Source organism: Ammodytes marinus (assembly GCF_949987685.1).
Source record: "Ammodytes marinus genome assembly, chromosome: 17".
Lineage (NCBI taxonomy): Eukaryota > Metazoa > Chordata > Actinopteri > Uranoscopiformes > Ammodytidae > Ammodytes > Ammodytes marinus.
Window position 1 is genome coordinate 25596120 of NC_137221.1, and position 17532 is coordinate 25613651.

General features: G+C 41.1%; 1 protein-coding gene across 6 annotated transcripts in view; it reads right to left on the reverse strand.

Moving 5' to 3' along the window:
• phf14 (PHD finger protein 14) overlaps positions 1-17532 on the reverse strand; it is a 102818-nt gene that overhangs the window by 32881 nt on the left and 52405 nt on the right. For 5 of the 6 annotated variants that reach the window (XM_080045764.1, XM_080045763.1, XM_080045765.1 and 2 more), the window contains exons 14-16: positions 16365-16515; positions 7931-7993; positions 7091-7212 (exon numbers count right to left, since the gene is read on the reverse strand). In XM_080045764.1, the coding sequence (XP_079901890.1) occupies positions 7091-7212; positions 7931-7993; positions 16365-16515 (336 nt within the window). Of the gene's footprint in view, positions 1-2245; positions 4718-7090; positions 7213-7930; positions 7994-16364; positions 16516-17532 lie in introns of those variants that run through there. The other variant, XM_080045768.1, reaches the window with a different exon arrangement.

The window sequence follows — 17532 nt, forward strand, 5'->3', positions numbered from 1 at the left end:
CTTTGATCAGTAATAGATTTGAGCTGCTTGGCCACCCTTCCCACACACACACACACACACACACACACAGCCCCGGTCAGTCCCCGGCTCTTGTGTTTTTCTGTTTTAATAGGGGGGAAAAAAGGTGAAGTCAGCAAAAACAAAATGCCGCCATTAAATCATCTCCCCGGATCCAGTGTCAGAGCAGTAATGGGAAACGCACTCATCATCGGAAAGGTTACTGCCTTCCAGAAGCTGCCTGTATAGCTCTTCTCTCTCTTTATCCCTGCATGGGCCCCTCCTCTGTACTGCGCCTGCTGGCCCCCCCCCAGTCTCATCCCCCTCCCCCCAAACACCCAGGAAGCAGCTGTAGAGTCCAGCTGATCTCTGATTGGCCGGCTGCTGTCCGCTCCCTGTGGACCCCGGGGTTGAGAATGAGGGATTGGACCAGCTACAGTTCGCCACGGTGGGCTGCTTCCATCTTGCTGAAGATGCCACCAATGTTCAAAAACCAAAATGACTTTCTTTATGTGTGTCTGTGTTCTCCCACAATTGTTTGAATAATAAAATGTAAAAAAATATAAAAACAGCTGCCCATCCACCTGCAGACCAAATGCTCTTTTCTTGTAGTAGGTTAGGTTATTAATCTTATGTTGGATTTTTCACACCACCCTTCATACAGATAAATTAATATCGTCTCTGTCGGTCAGAAACTGAACAGCAAAACTTTCACACCACATGATCCACTTACAGGACATTTGCAACAACGTCATTCTCTGCTGGAGGCCACAGAGTATGGCTGAAAGCTCCAGAAAATTTCAAACAATTAAAACAATATGCTAAGAAGTTTTTTTGCCGAGTGCTATTCGTGTTCACACCTAATAGTCCGCTTCCTTGGGGCCCACCAGATGCAAGTGGGATCCATTGGTTCGTTTTTCTGTAACACTTTATAATAAGGGTACATTAATTAACTGTTTATTATGCTTAGTTAATCGCTATTAATGCTTAGTTATTTATGGTTGGTTAGGCATTAACTTGGTTAAGTAATGCTTAGTTATTTATGGTAATGCTTAGTTAAGCATAAATTAAACAAAACAGTTAGTTAATGCTTATTAAGCATTACCTAAGCATTTATTAACGGTTAGTTAATGATGAGTTAATGTTTATTATGCGTTTACTAAGCAGTAACTAACAGTTAATTAATGCACCCTTATTGTAAAGTGTCCGATGGTTTGGATCACGTTCAAGAAGGCAAAACTCAAACGGCTATAAATTGTTAACAAGTCATGTGTACAGACATGCGGAGCGCATATTGTAGCCAGAGTCTATGAAATGTAGTGCCACAAGGTGGCAGTTCATGTATATTTAATGGATATTGCCGTGGAGACCTTGGGTTGAATGGTAGATCGGTCGATTGTTAAATATTGAAAATTACAAAGCAGCAGTGTGGAAATCCTATTTGTATGTATGCAGACTCTGTAAACTAGCCATAGCTAATGCTAAATACAAACTCTACTTCTTTCCTCCCCCTTCACCAGCCCATGTAACAATATCAGCAGACTGTAGTGTACGGAGGATATGAGCGTATGATCAGACAATGTGCCCTAAACACTTAATAACACACGTGTTTAATGGAAGACATTCTGCAGTATACTAGACAGTGAAATGACTTGTAAATACTGGGCTTCCTGCGATTGGTGCAGATAGGGTTCACACCAGTGATGAACCTCTTCAGAGACCAGTTTAGTTCACACCAGAGTCTGGGACTGTCAAACCAACCCCAAACCAACAACTGTTTGATTCAACCGTACTAAACAAGTCTGGTGTGAACGCAAACTAAACATCGGTCAGGCTCTTTTTTTTGTGTGTTCTCTTCAATGGCCCCCTTTTTTTAACTTGAATTATTTTGGTAGAAGATAACGGACATGAGACAGTTTCTATGAGCGTATAAATATACAGTTGCTTGATGCTTCAATGGTGTTCAGCTTATCAGAGTCAGTTCTAGATAAGTGTGTGTGTGGGCTGAGAAGAAACACTTGCCCCCCCCCCCCCTCCCCCCTCCAACAAGAAGGCCACTTCCCAGGTGATAAATCACAGCTGACAGAGGGCATTACACGCACAAACGGACCGCCGCCGCCTCACCTTTACAACAATTAATTAGCTGGCTGACACTCATTTATCACTGCGACAATAAGGTGAAAAAGTCAAGAGTTTATTAAAGCTCCGCTTAATATTTCAAGAGCTGCAGGCCAAAGGCCGAGACACTTCACATACAACAGCAGCAACATTCACATTCTTACTTCATACAAGTATCACGTTAGTACAGTACACAGTTAAAACAGAAATATTCCCTTATACAAGCATGTCTGTAAACAAAATGTTTGGCAACTTAAAGAAAGCAAACAATATGGTAGTCACTTTAAGACTTCATCACAAATCCAGAGTTCAACTCTGTTCACAACCCAAGCTCATGATACAGAATCAAGTATGCATGGACAAAAAAAGAAAAAAGGTAGGTTTGGCCTCTTCAATAAATACTTTACACATTGTCACACTACTACGCAAACTGGCATTCAAAAGTCTACTAGACCACATTGCTTATGTTCACTTTTATATTTCACTGTACAGATCTGAGTAAATAGATACAGCCATGCATTGTAGAAGTGACACGCCATCTTGGACACTGGACGGAGTGTGAGTGATGGGAATGGAATGGTCAGCACTCTAGCATCTCCACTCTGAAAACTAACCCAGGGATGAGGCACCTCCAGTGGGGCACACATAGAGCAGTACACACCCTGGGTCTGACTGCTCTCCAGAGCATGCATACACACGGCCCATCACACCGGCTACACAGTGACATATGGAGGGCACAGTGTGATGCTGACAGAGCAGTAAGCAAGCTGCTAGTGTTGTGACAGTCCTGACTGGTGACCAGCAGGGACATGAGACAAAAGCTGGTGTTTCCTGTCAGTTTAACTGTCACTTCAAAGATATGTAGACAGAGGAGGACTTCTAAATGCCTCAAGACACTACAAGACATTCCCACTAATAATTAAGTGCTAATACCGCAAACTACGCTAGTTTGTTTCTACGACAGATATGCTTTATGGTAGCATTACCTTACCTACGCTACACTTAAGACACACTAATAACAGTTGGCTTTTTCTATACACAACACTGACTTTTCTAAATAATTCTGGTCTCCATTTTAGTTAGTTCTAAAACACAACACTCAATGTCTGGGGAAAGCCAAAGTTCAAGTGAGACTGCATGGCAGATGGCTTCAATCAATACTACTGATTAGTAACTGATGAGAAGTCATATAGGGGAGCAGAGTTCCAGCCTCATACCAATAGAGAAAAGTACAAAGTAAAGAATTCACATACATGTGTTGATGCAGGTGGAGCACCTGGAGGCATAGAGAGGAATTAACCCTGCGTTCCAATCCCCATACTTCCATACTATTTAGTATGCCAGAAAAAGATTTAGGATGTCCCAATACAGGCACGTCAATTGTAGTATGCTGAACATACATAAATGCCCCCTAGCTCCAATAGCATTTTGCAGTATTTGTCTTTATTCTTGACATTTCTCGACATAATGAAAAAAAAATCCTCCTTATTTGATTTTGTTTTCTCTCCTGTGGCCCTAAAACTCTTCTGTACTTTAGTATGTAGTGTAGTAAAAAGAAAAAGTATGTGATTGGAACCCAGGGTAAGTGTTCTGGGTCAGAAGATTCAAAAATCAACTGAGCTTTTTGCTGCTTCCACACCGTGTGAGCAACGCCATCAAAACGCAAAAAAAAAGTTTTCCGCCCTTTTTCTACAGAGGGGAAGCTAAGCTGCAATGCTAGCAGTTTCTTACACTTAACAGAGGGATTTGAACACAAGTTTAAAGTGTAAACCTATAAAGCTGCTTGTTCATGGACATCAGTGCATCCTCAGTGGTTCATCATGTTTTAATAGATGGTATAAACCTGGACTGTTATTATAGTAAAAAAAACTGCCTGTCCTACGAAATCAAAGTGATTTTCATAGTTCATGGATCTGTGGCTGTGTGAAATGCTGTTCTCTGTCACATTAAGAAAGTAATGAAAGCATTTCATGGGATCCTTAAAGATACCAGAACTCAATGTCTTATCAAGCCAATGCAGTCATCGGTTAGCTTGATGTTAAGGTCTTACCTCATTCTTCATTTATTTCTGGCTAATGCTAATTTCTCTTTATTTATTTATGTTTAATGCTAAACTGAATTGAATTGAATTATTCATTAACTTAAATCTCAAGCTACCTTTGTAATATGAAAGAGATGCTGTGGTGAGTTGCCAAAATAGTTTAAGTTCTAGAACTGTATACATGACTTTTTCAAAAACCTTGTAGCTGGAGGACATGGATGCAAGTAGAGCCACACAATGGTCATGAAATCATCAAAAATGCTTGTAGTGTGTAAACGCAGTTAAGGTTTCAAAATGAAAAGAATGTAAAAAAATGAAAAAAGGAAGTATTGGCTCCAAAGTCCCTTCAGCATTTGGGCTCCTTGGTTTAGATCTAGAGAGTTTGGTTGGACAGGTGATGGTCCAGTTTGGAGTAGAGGTGGTCGTGGGGTCAGCGTGAAGGTCTCTGGTTTTCTTCGACCTGCCTCACTCTGCCTCTCTCTCTCTCCCCCTCTCTGTCTCTCTCTCTCTCTGTCCCAGTGTCTATGGTTGAGGTGAGGAGGCTGCCCCGGCTCTCACAACCTGTGCAATGCAAAGATACAAAGAGTCAGGGCAGCACACCTCACACCCCCCCCCCCCCCCCCCCCGACCAGCAACCCTTACAACCTTACAACACTGCCAAGCTCTCAATGGATTGCCATGAGATTTCTCTTTCCATGGAAGTTCTTGCCTCATCATATCATTTTCCAAAAGTGCTACAAGATGTCACTGCATAGATAGTAAAGATAAACAAAAGTGTAATGTTTCCTCATGCTTCCTGTCACTGCCAACTACACATACTGCTCTGTAAAGTAGTCCCAATACATTTATATAAAAAAGGTATATTGGTGAAAAAATGCCAGTATTATAAATGTGGCATTCTTTTCAAAGAACAAGCCTTCATGAATACATATTTGGCCAGCTGCTAGCAGATCATGTCTTCCAATACTGGTGGACTTACAATGACCTACCTTACATCATCTGTTAACACACTGTGCATTTTGACAGCATTATGTCATACTGACCGCTCTGCTCTGAGTTTTTTTTGTTTTTGTTTGAACAGGAATGCATTCACAAAATAATCCCAAGAGCCTCTACTTTTCAATACCTGTTTAAGGATAAAAAGCCAGCAAACGCACTGCAACGCATCACAAGCTGCACATGTGTTACAATCAAAGCCTACCAGGAGAGGGAGGGAACATGTTTTTTTCACGTTTATCATTGATTAAATCTGAGAAGTTATTTCCTGTTTGCCTTATACATTATAATACCTCCAAATATTTGAAAAAAAATTCTGGCGAGCCCAAAGTAAAGTCTTCAGAACATTTTAAATAGTTGGAGGTTCATGTTCTGCTAAACAACGTTCTGTCAAAGTTCTAGAGGGATAGTGTTCTTTAAACGGGCGGAATATGAAACGTTCAGGCTCTTAATTGACAATAGTTTAACAGATATTAAACAAACAGCAAAGCAGAAGCATTTGGAGTGACAATATAATTTCTTACTCAGCAGTGGGGTTAAGTATGGCATGACTCTGTTGCTGTAGTAATGGAATAAGTGAAGTCCATAATTCCTACTCAGAACTTACGAAGACAACAGTTAAAGATGAAGTGTGGAGTTTGCATCAACAGCAAATTAAACCAGGAACAGATGTTTATGAGACAAACACTATTAAAAAGATGAAACATGCTTAAAACCAAAGAGAACAAATTTGGAATTATTACCGGCCTGTATCAAATAAGTCCTTTTTCCACTGAGCAGTTGCAGTTCGGTTCAGTACGGCTCAGCATACATTTATTTGCATTTACAAAAAGTTGGAAAGTGAGCCAAAATAAGCAAACCTTGATTGACCTATTTTGTCAACCTTAAATTAGGTACCCAAAAAGGGGTGGAGCTACACACTGCAGCATGTTGATTGGTCGACAGAATCTTAATTTGCATATACTCTGACTGCGGCTATCACTGTCGGGCATAAACCCCGCCTACCAAGTAAGGGTGCTCTCTGCAGTGGAAACACAAGCAAATTGAGGGTTACTGTGCCATGCCGAACCGAACTGTGTTACTCAGTGGAAAAACAAGGCTTTAAAAGGTTTCCTGTCGGTATTTGAGAATTACCAGGTTCTTCCATTGGAATGTAGAAAAGATGAGAAAGAGTTTCATATTCAGTACGATTAGTGTTCTGTTTCATCGTAACAATACAAAAGGTCATAAACATTGAGCTCATGGTAGTTTTGGAGAGACAAACTGAAATTCATGAAGGAATTCTGGTTTCAATGAGAATGGCGAATACTTTTTTATGCAAGAGATTCATCAGCTGACATTGAGTTGACAAGGTGACTGCTGTGATCACATTTTTTTCTTCTTTTTTTCTCTCTCGCTGAATTTCAATGTCAAAGGAGGATTCCTTGGTTATTAGACGCCTGACACCTGAAATCCCCAGGAAAGGAGCAGAATAAATTGTGCTATTCATTAGGCCTTAATGAACTGTGCAAATGTATGTGGCAGGTCAATATAGAGAGGGGCCTATGGAGAGGATCCCTCCTCAGCCCCCTCACTCTGCACAGCACAAGCGCACAGCCAGTAATGAAGACTGAACTTTAATCATCAGGAGGATATGGCTGCTGCATCACCACTCGCACGCACGCATATGCACACGCGCACACACACACACACCAGGTTGTGTTTTCATCACTTCCGAGGACATTACATAGACTTGAATTCATCCTGGAGACTTACACCCTAAAACTAACTTTAACCTGAACCTAAGTCTACCCTTAAAGCAAGTCTTCACCCTGAATTGTCATTATTACGTTATGGGGACTTCAAATTTTGTCCCCAAAAGGAAGGTATGTCCCCACAATATATCTGCATACACAGAAACATGTCTCCCCACAACCACACACACACGTTGTTCCTCACCTCACAAGGTTCTCGTTGTCTCCTGGTCCTGTGCAGGTTGTACAGTCTGTCCTTGTGTCGTCGGCTTTGGGTTTTTTCTGCATGGCCGACTGGCGTTGTCTGCGTTCCCGTGGCAGTGGTTCCTATGGATACACGGCTGATTAGAATTGTAGAGAGAGACTTGTTGGTGGTCGGGATGTGGAAGTGGGAAGAGATGGAGGAGTTTACTAGAGCAATATTTCCAAGCCAGGTTTGTAGTTATAGGTCATTATTTAGATTTGACATCTTCAGTGTTCTAGTTATGAAAGCGAACCATTGGGATGAAACTGATGGGCTTAAGCCAACACTTCGGGACTCAAAGCAGTTGAGTACCATATGGCCTCTTTGAGAATCTTTTAAGAATACGATAAAGGAGCAATATCAATCGAACGTGTGTGTGTGTGTGTGTTGCATATATAGTTGAAGTCAAGATGTGGTTAACGTAGTGTTAACATAAAGGCTGGGAGCAGATGAAACCGCTGACCTGGCTTGGTTCAAATATGAGTGTTAACATTTGTTACTGTATGATTTATAAATGAATCAAAAGCTGACATGCCGAATGCGGTGAAATGAATTAAAAGAGGCGATTGTTTTCCTTTTTTCTGTTCATATCTGAGAAAAAACTTTCTAAGACAATACTTACTACTTTATATTTATAAAAAAAAAAATAAACATAAAAAACAATTTACAGACATTGGTTGTCATAGGTATATTAAATCACTTTACTGATATAGTATTTGAATTCAAGAGAGAACAATGGGAGACAATAAGACACATAAACCTGAATATCTCAAATACAGTAAGCCAGAACATGTAACACACCTCATTTTTATCATCTCTGTCGTCACACATTGGAACTCTCTTCCTCTTCTGCCCTCTGGTTCTCTGGGAAACACAAACATGGAACTGTTAAAGACCTACTTCACCGGTGGAAATATGAAGGTGTATGTAACGCTGATATACTATGTAGTATAAATGTGCAAAAAGTATAGAAATTGGTTCATCCTAGCCTGAGAAAAGGCAAAAAGAGTGTGTTATGGTCTCACTGTCTAACCCTACATTTTACCATGCGTGACATCACACATGGTGAGGGTTAGGATTAAGAGGACAGCTGGACCAAGGGAAGAATGAGGGAAGAAAAACCTCATACATTTATTATTGTAGCGATTTTATAATGATAGAACGCTGGTTCCGTATGGGTGAATTATTCCTTTAAGCAGTGCTCAACTAAACAGTGCTCTGCAACTCATGAGTGACTTTTTCCCCCATGCAAGTTACAACCCGCAAGGTGGCTGTTTGTAAAGGGAACAGGCACCACCATCTTAGTGTTATGGAATATATTTGGTTGTTGTTAAAGAACATCTGACTGCATTGCATTAGGCATTAATGCTTGATAAGCATTAACTAACCGCTTTGCTTTGTGTATGCATAACCAGACATTAACTAAGCATTAACAGTTATGTATTTGTTAAATAAGCATTAACTACGCATTAACTAACCATTAATAACATTAACTAAGCAGTAATTAATGTTCCCTTATAAGTGTTATGGGGAAAAGTTTGTTTAAAAGAAGGATGATTGAACAACTTAAAACACAGGAGTGGGGCTGAGCTGATCAGTGCCTCTCTGTGTCTCTTCATTTCAACACATGGAGACAGATCTACTCACAGCATGGTTATAGTCAGGCTGCTGAACACACCAAAACACCAATACTCATTCTCTCCCATCTACTACAGTGAGACTCAACTGAGCATCCAAACAAATACAAATCAAACATCTCCCCCCTTGTTTGCTAGCAAGCAGGCTTCTGTATGTGCTGCTGGGAACGGCCTTTAAAAAGAGGGAGAAGAAATACCGACAGCATATTTAAACAGATTGTAAAAACAATTCCATCTGTTGCCTTTTTGGCTGGCTCCCATTCATCCAGATGGAGCACTTATCATTAAGAATGCTAACTGGTATCAGGGCTGCTGCCAATTGGCTCCTACATACCGTCACTGTGTCTCCTGCGACTACTGCACCACCAAACAAAAGAGGGCCTTGGCATAACATAGTTATTTCTGAATTTAAAGCGGCTAAGATGAACTTTTGAATATCTTTAAAACAGCCTCATCTTTTCCTCTGATAATCATAAATTACCTCTTACAGCAAAGAAAGCAGTTTTTATATAGTTTTCATTAATGCCTTTGGTCTGGTCGCACACCCAGTCCGATTTTCAGCTTGCGCATGCAGGCGCTATGGTCACATATTCGTATTGGTCGCAGATTTCAGTGTAGCGCAGCAACGCGATTTGAGTAGCCTATCCCTCCAGGTGAGGGAAGGGGAGCGGGAGCCTTGTTTGAGACAGTTATTTGTCGTCATAATGGCTGATAACGGGGCTGAACCATCAAAGAAAAAAAGAAAATTCAATGAAGAACAATAAAAAGCTAAAAGGGAGAGGGATAGACGGGCGGGAGGAGGGTGTTACCAAGCAACATGTAAACAATTAATCGGGAGTGAACTAGTCCTGCAGAGTTTACTCCTCGCACCGGCCTGCACGCGCTAGAAAACAGCTTTACGACAGCTGGCGTCATAAAAATACTACCGATTTTGTCCAAAGGGGCCGCCAGCCGTCAATGTTCCTCGTAGCCACTTTAGGGAATGTGTCTGATAAAGTAAATCTATAAGGTCGTGGAAAGCAGGGTGCAGACTGGTTATAAAGAACACTCCGCCACACAGCTCGGCTAATTTCAGGCTCTGCTCAGGTGAGGAAATTAAAACCGCAGGCAGTTTAGAAGTCACTGGGCAAAAGAAAAATCAATCTTTTAATTAAGTAGATCAGTGCATCTTTAACAAGCATGAACCATTTCACACCAGATTAGAGGGGAATTAACAGAGCATAGTGAAAGTGGTACTAACTACATATATTAACTTCATTCTCATCATTTTACAACTGATTAATGGCATACTGTATGTTCATAAGGGAGCCATTTTAATGTTAGCGCTAGTGGGTCCTAGCAGGCAGCAGTAAATCATGTCCCATTAGGAACGGGCAGTTTATCCCATGTTTTTAGTTAAACTTTCTAACCCCAGATCTCCCCTTAAACTTCCCCCCAAAAAAAATTATTTCAGGTTGCAAAATGTCTGTATCAATGCATCAAAATAATAATACAGATTATATAAAACTAGACAATCATGGATCTAGGACTGTATGTGGAGATTAGTTTCCTTCTTTTTTGCATATAAACCTTAAACTATTAACTACGTGGAAGTAATTAGGATTTATTTGAGAGAGAGAGAGAGAGAGAGAGAGAGAGAGAGAGAGAGAGAGAGAGAGAGAGAGAGAGAGAGAGAGAGTAGATGTGTGTTTTTCTCAACATTGTATTTTGTCTTTATTCACAACATTTCATTTGTTTTGTTCTCTAATATTCAATGTTCTATTCTGTAGCACCTATTGAAGAACAACTTTGTATTAATGCGTCGTCCTTGCATGAAGCTCAGTCTTCAGTGTTGGAGATGGCTGTGTAAAATCAGACAGAGTGGCTATGGAGCATTAATTTTAACAACTGCGACATTCTGTACATGCTTAATAAAACTCAGTTCACAGGTTGACTTTAAAGGTTTTCCTCCAGTAGGCTCTACCCCACTACAGGTCTTGAATAACAGCCAGAAGACTCTCTGCTTCATGAAGGTGGCTCTGGTCCATTTCAGCCCTTCTGGACAAATGGAAATGTGGTGGATGTGCGCACACACTCTTTCCTGACATACCAACTCCCCAACACACACACACACACACACACACACACACACACACACACACACACACACACACACACACACACACACACACACACACACACACACACACACACACACACACACACACACACACACACACACACACACACACACACACACACACACACACACACACACACACACAAAAATGGCAGCCACGGAGGCCAGCAGCAGGAAGTCGATTAGCCAGTCCTGATAAATTGAAACATGGCTTTAGAGAAGTGCCAGCGCTTTGGGTGCCCTGGTAAAAAAAAAGCATTAAAAATGCAAAGCAGGGGCCCCTTTTAGCGTCTGCCATAGCACGCCTTGCATTTGAAGATAAATGCTGCAGTGAAGTGCCTCGCCCGAGTGGCTGAGGCTGCGAGAAAAAAATAATAATAATAAATTAGAAAGCTGGTTAATCCCCCAGAGCTCCAGCAGGGTCCTGGGCACAATGTCTGGGCCCAAGGATTCTAAAAACCTGAACACAGAAACATATTAACCCAGGCCCTGCTCTAACACAACACTAGATGTACTGCACACACACACTCCTGCCTTCTCTTTGTTCACTTCCCTATTTGTAACAGACACTATATTGGGCTGTGAGCATCCACACTCACAACACAGGCTTCCTACAGCTTTTTAAAGGGTGACATTCAAGCAACTTTTCCAGTACTTTCAAGATAAAAAAAGAACTTTTTCAAGGATCCCAAAGCTTTAAATATAATGTGTATTGACCTAGGAAAGCTATGAAATAAAAACACGTGGATTTTTTTTTACATAGCAATATTAATACACCGTGTTCCAAATTTTTGTTGTTTTTCAATAAAACTTATGTAGGATATTGTGTCTCAGAGTACCTTGGATTATTGAAATCAATCTCATACACCTGTGATAATTAGTTTGCCTGGTAAGCCCAATCAAAGGAAATCTACTTAAGAAGGACGTTCCACATTATTAAGCAGGCCACATGTTTCAAGCACTATGGGAAAGAAAAAGGATCTCTCTGCTTCCGAAAAGCGTCAAATAGTGCAATACCTTGGACAAGGTATGAACACATTAGATATTTCACGGAAACTTAAGTGTGATCATCGTACTTCGAAGAGATTTGTGGATGATTCAGAGCACAGACGGGTTGGTGCAGATAAAGGCATAATGAGGAAGATTTCTGCCAGACAAATTCATCAGATAAGGAGAGCAGCTGCTAAAATGCCGTTATAGAGCAGCAGACAGGTATTTGAAGCCGCTGGTGCCTCTGGAGTCCCGCAAACCTCAAGGTGTAGGATCCTCCAGAGGTTTGCAGCTGTGCATAAACCTATTATTCGGCCACCCCTAAACAATGCTCACAAGCAGAAACGGTTGCAGTGGGCTCAGAAATACATGAAGACTAATTTTCAAACAGTCTTGTTTACTGATGAGTGTCGCGCAACCCTGGATGGTCCAGATGGATGGAGTAGTGGATGGTTGGTGAATGGCCACCATGTCCCAACAAGGCTGCGACGTCAGCAAGGAGGTGGTGGAGTCATGTTTTGGGCCGAAATCATGGGGAGAGAGCTGGTAGGCCCCTTTAGGGTCCCTGACGGTGTGAAAATGACCTCGGCAAAGTATGTTGAGTTTCTGAACCGTGCCTTCCATAGTAAAATCATCTTCATGCATGACAATGCACCATCTCATGCTGCAAAGAATACCTCTGTGTCATTGGCTGCTATGGGCATAAAAGGAGAGAACCTCATGGTGTGGCCCCCATCTTCCCCTGACCTTAACCCTATTGAGAACCTTTGGAGCATCCTCAAGCAAAAGATCTATGAGGTTGGGAGGCAGTTCACATCAAAACAGCAGCTATGGGAGGCTAGTCTGGCATCCTGCAAAGATATTCAAGCAGAAACTCTCCAAGAACTCACAAGTTCAATTAATGCAAGAATTGTGAAGGTGATATCAAAGAAGGGGTCCTATGTTAACATGTAACTTGGCCTGTTAAGAAGTTTTTGATTGAAATAGCTTTTGATTTCACTAAATATGACCTCCACATCCAGCAAATTCAACAAATCACCATTTTTAGTTCTTTACAACATATAAAATGTTTTGAAACTCTGTTGTGCATAATAATTTTTGCATTTTGAGTTTTTAAAAAAAAATACTGTTATCATTGGGAGGTTTGTTCAGTAAAAATTGAATCATACTTTAACGGTTGATGACTTAAAGCGGATACGAGTAACATTTAAATATCTTTTAAACAACCTCATGTTTCCTCTGATAATCATAAATTACCTTTAACAGCAAACGAGACCATCAGTGCAAAGAAAGACGTTTTTATATAGTTTTTATTACTGCTTTTGGTCTGGTCGCACACCCAGTCCGATTTTCGGTTCGCTCGTGCAGGCTCTATGGTCACATATCCGTATTGGTTGCAGATTTCAGTGTGGCGCTGCAACGCGATTTGAGAAGCCTATCCCTCCAGGTGAGGGAAGGGGAGAGGGAGCCTTGTTTGAGACAGTTATTTGTCGTCATAAATGACTGATAACGGGGCTGAACCATCAAAGAAAAAAAAGAGAATGCAATGAAGAAAAGCGAAAAGGGAGAGTGAGTGATAGGCGGGCGGGAGGACGTTGCCAAGCAACGTGTATACAATTTCACGAGAGCGAAACTAGACTGCTAAATGAATGAGCGGTTGGTACTAACACAAAGTTTCACCATCATCAGATAACCATTATCTGAAATAGTCATTATTTACATCAACAACACAAACACATTACCTCATCGTGATCCATAGTCTACTAACTGCCGTCTCTCATTCATTCGCTTTCTGTGAGGACACAGCTCCGTGAGAGAGAGAGTAGTTAGGTGACGCTGCTGAATCAACTCATTGCAAGCAGGTGTGTGTACTGACTGGCATTAGTTGATGCAGTGTCAAAACCACTCTCACGGAGCCGAAAAGAGTCCTCACACTTTCAACACACGAACATGCACTATATTGCGCCCTTCTCAGTCCACGCTCACGCGCCTGGCACGAGCATTTGCGACAGCGGGCGTCGTAAAAATACTACCGCTTTTGTCCAAAGGGGACGCCAACGTGCCATCTTACTCGTAGTGCCTTTAAATTATACTGACTGTCATTTGCATCGACTATTTAGGAAAATCTGAAAAATATTTAATTTGCATAATAATTTGGAGCACTAAAATCCAATTTTAAAGCAACTACAGTTAAACATTTAAATATCTTTTAAACAGCCTCATGTTTCCTCTGATAATCATAAATTACCTTTAACAGCAAACGAGACCATCAGTGCAAAGAAAGACGTTTTTATATAGTTTTTATTACTGCGTTTGGTCTGGTCGCACACCCAGTCCGATTTTCGGTTTGCTCGTTCAGGCGCTATGGTCACATATCTGTATTGGTCGCAGATTTCAGTGTGGCACAGCAACGCGATTTGAGAAGCCTGTCCCTACAGGTGAGGGAAGGGGAGCGGGAGCCTTGTTTGAGACAGTTATTTGTCGTCATAATGACTGATAACGGGGCTGAACCATCAAAGAAAAAAAAGAAAATGCAATGAAGAAAAGCTAAAAGGGAGAGTGGTAGACAGGCGGGAGGGCGTTGCCAAGCAACGTCTACACACTTTCACGGGAGTGAACTAGACTGCAGTGTTTACTCCTAAATGAATGAGCGGTAGCCTACTAAAACAAAGTTTACTTTGCCTCGGCATCATCAGATGACCATTATTCATCTGAAATAGTCATTATTTACAACAACATAATCACATTACCTCATCGTGATCCATACTAACTGCCGTCTCTCGTTCATTCGCTTTCTGTGAAGACACGGAATCTTTCAGCTCCGTGAGAGTAGATCAACTCATTGCAATCAGGTGTGTGTAGCACTGACTGGCATTAGTTGATGCTGTGTCACTAACCACTCTCACGGAGCCGAAAAGAGTCCGGTGCCCTCACATTTTCAACACACGGACATGCACTATATTGCTTCCTGATCATTTGAATCTCGCACGCCCGGCACAAGCCAGAAAACAGCTTCACGACAGCTGGCGTCGTAAAAATACTACTGCTTTTGTTCAAAGGGGCCGCCAACGGACAATGTTACTCGTAGTGGCTTTAAGAAGCATGTCCTGTGCAATTCTGGGGCTGATTTTAGAGTCACCGGGGTCACAATCTATGAAAGGTATGGAACTAATTTAATTAATTTATATTAAAATGTTTGTTGAAAATAAATAATTACAAATCATAGTTGTTTATACATTTCAATAATATGACCAAGTCAGCATGAAGGTATTGAAAAAAAAAAAATCTGTTTTGTGTTAACTAAGACAATATTATATGGGACAGCCACTGTCAATGTGGTCAATATTGAGAAGAAAAATCCAGGATTCTCCAGTAGAGTGTTCATGTTTCAAGCATTAAACACACAACATTTATAAAGCAAAGCATTTTTCCAGACTCTGTACGAAAGCCTTACAAGAGGGAAAGTTGCCTCAAGTCCCTGGTGAGTGGCACTGGGTCACATATTGACAGTGGCAAAAGAATAAGGGAAGTGAGAGACAAGCCCCACCCCCCTCTCCTCAGAGCCCGGCCGTCAGATATCAATCTGGAGTGTTTTCTTGAGGGAGCGGGGAGGCTTGCTCTAGTATCTCAGGATCAGAGCATGGTCCACACTGATAAGTAGAAATCCAGTGAGTGATGGGAGAGAGAGGCTTCTGTTCCCCCTCACAGCTGACACTGAATGTAACACCACAGGCTGACACAGTCCACACACTGTCCTCTCCTTTATGCTCCGAGGCAAAACACAGGGTTTTATGGCAACGTTCACAAAAAACTGCAGGAATGTCTAATGCGGAGCATTTCAAAGTGAATCTTGGGTAGGGCTGTAAATAAGAAAGATTTCTGTCATTTAGTTAGCCTCATAGCATAATTTCCTTAATCATATTTACTCTACATCTACTCTATTCTACATCTACTTTTCGTTAGCCTAATAGCATAATTGCCTAAGTCATATGTTAAGGGTTATAGAGTAGGGTAAAGTAGATGTAGAGTAGATGTAGAATAGAGTAGATGTAGAGTAAAAGTAGAGTAGAGTAAATATGATTTAGGAAATTATGCCATGAGGCCCACAATTTATTTTCTCATCATAATGCTTTGTTGAAGTCCTATTTTGGGGGATTTTACCCAACCTTATAGACATTCTGGGGTGAAACAAAAGGCTGAACAAAATTAATCTATTATAATTTTTGTTATATAAAAAAAAGCCTTTTGGTTACAAATAATTCTATTTGATCCTGGTCACACACTATCACCTTGTGCACCTTAGTGAAACCTTAAGGAGAGCACAAGGCTGATGAGAACCCCAGGTAATTATTTGGAATCAATACAGTTCAATCAGCCAACGTGACATCAGTTCCATGCTAATGAGACATTGTTTGTAGCTACAACAAGAGCTTTTTTTCTTTTAAAATAGTAGAAGTATTTCTACTGATCCAGTGTGTGTCAGTGTTACCTGATGTTTCTTGGGCTCTGGCGACATCTCCTGTGGGATGAATTTGATTGGCCCCTTGATCTGCCTCCTGGACCTCTTGGTGCCGTCGGGCAGCGTCTCCATGGCGATATCGGCCTCATCGCTGCTGGCCTGGTCGCACTCCGAGCATTGCCTGAGGAGAAAGGAAAAGTAGTTCCTCTCAAGTCGACTGTATTGATTGTTTTATCACAGGCCCCATTTAAAAAACACAGGTCTCCCACAGCTTCTTCTGATCAAAGGTTTGAATTGAAGGGCCACACTATAGAGCTTAATGAAAAAACAGAAAATCAATATACCAAGTATCACAAGTTCTTGTAGTTTGTGTATTTTTTTTCTGAATGTGTACAACTCTGTTATAAGCTACGACTGCACCCACACACACACACTTTTATCTTTCCATGGCTTTTCTAATTTCCACCCAATAAAGCAAAAGGGCTTGGTGTCTAAAATGAATGCTAAATGAATTTCTCTCAAGTCTCAAACCCTGTAATGTAACACCAGCTGCATATTTTCATTTCTTTAATTTAGCAGAAGAGGAAAGCTTGAGAGAGAGCTCCTCTCTTTTTCAATAAACAGTGGAAGGAGTATTGGTGGGCTAAGCCGCAGAATATCTTAGGAACTATGCTATGTGTGGAGAAAATGATGCACTAAATCTCTTCAGATAAGGAAGAGAGAAGCAACTGTGACATTTTCCACCATCTCAACATCCGTCTTCTGATAAATCCCGCTGCCACCACTGGCCTCGAATGTCACTGCTAATATAAATACACTAACTCCAGATCCTAATATTCTACGGCTCTTCGCAGCAAAGAAACAATATGGAAAATACATCCATGTGCATGCTCACATAATGAAAATGCTTCAAATGTATCAACTGTGATTTTTCTTCGAGTATCAGTTCTCTGTGGACTAATGGACAAACCAGTGTGTCATAAATTTCATTCTAAGATGGCCCTTCAGTATCTTAAACCTTTTTTATTGGAGGAGATTGTTAGCTCTGTTTTCAGCTTGACTGGTTCTGGAAGTAACCAGTCCCATTCATTGCTGTTTGACTCGCATTTGGAGCCTATCTAAGGCTTGGTTTTGCATGAAACTTTCCGCGGTGTGACAAAGAGACTCCTTAAGTATAAGAAAACACAACCCTCTCTCT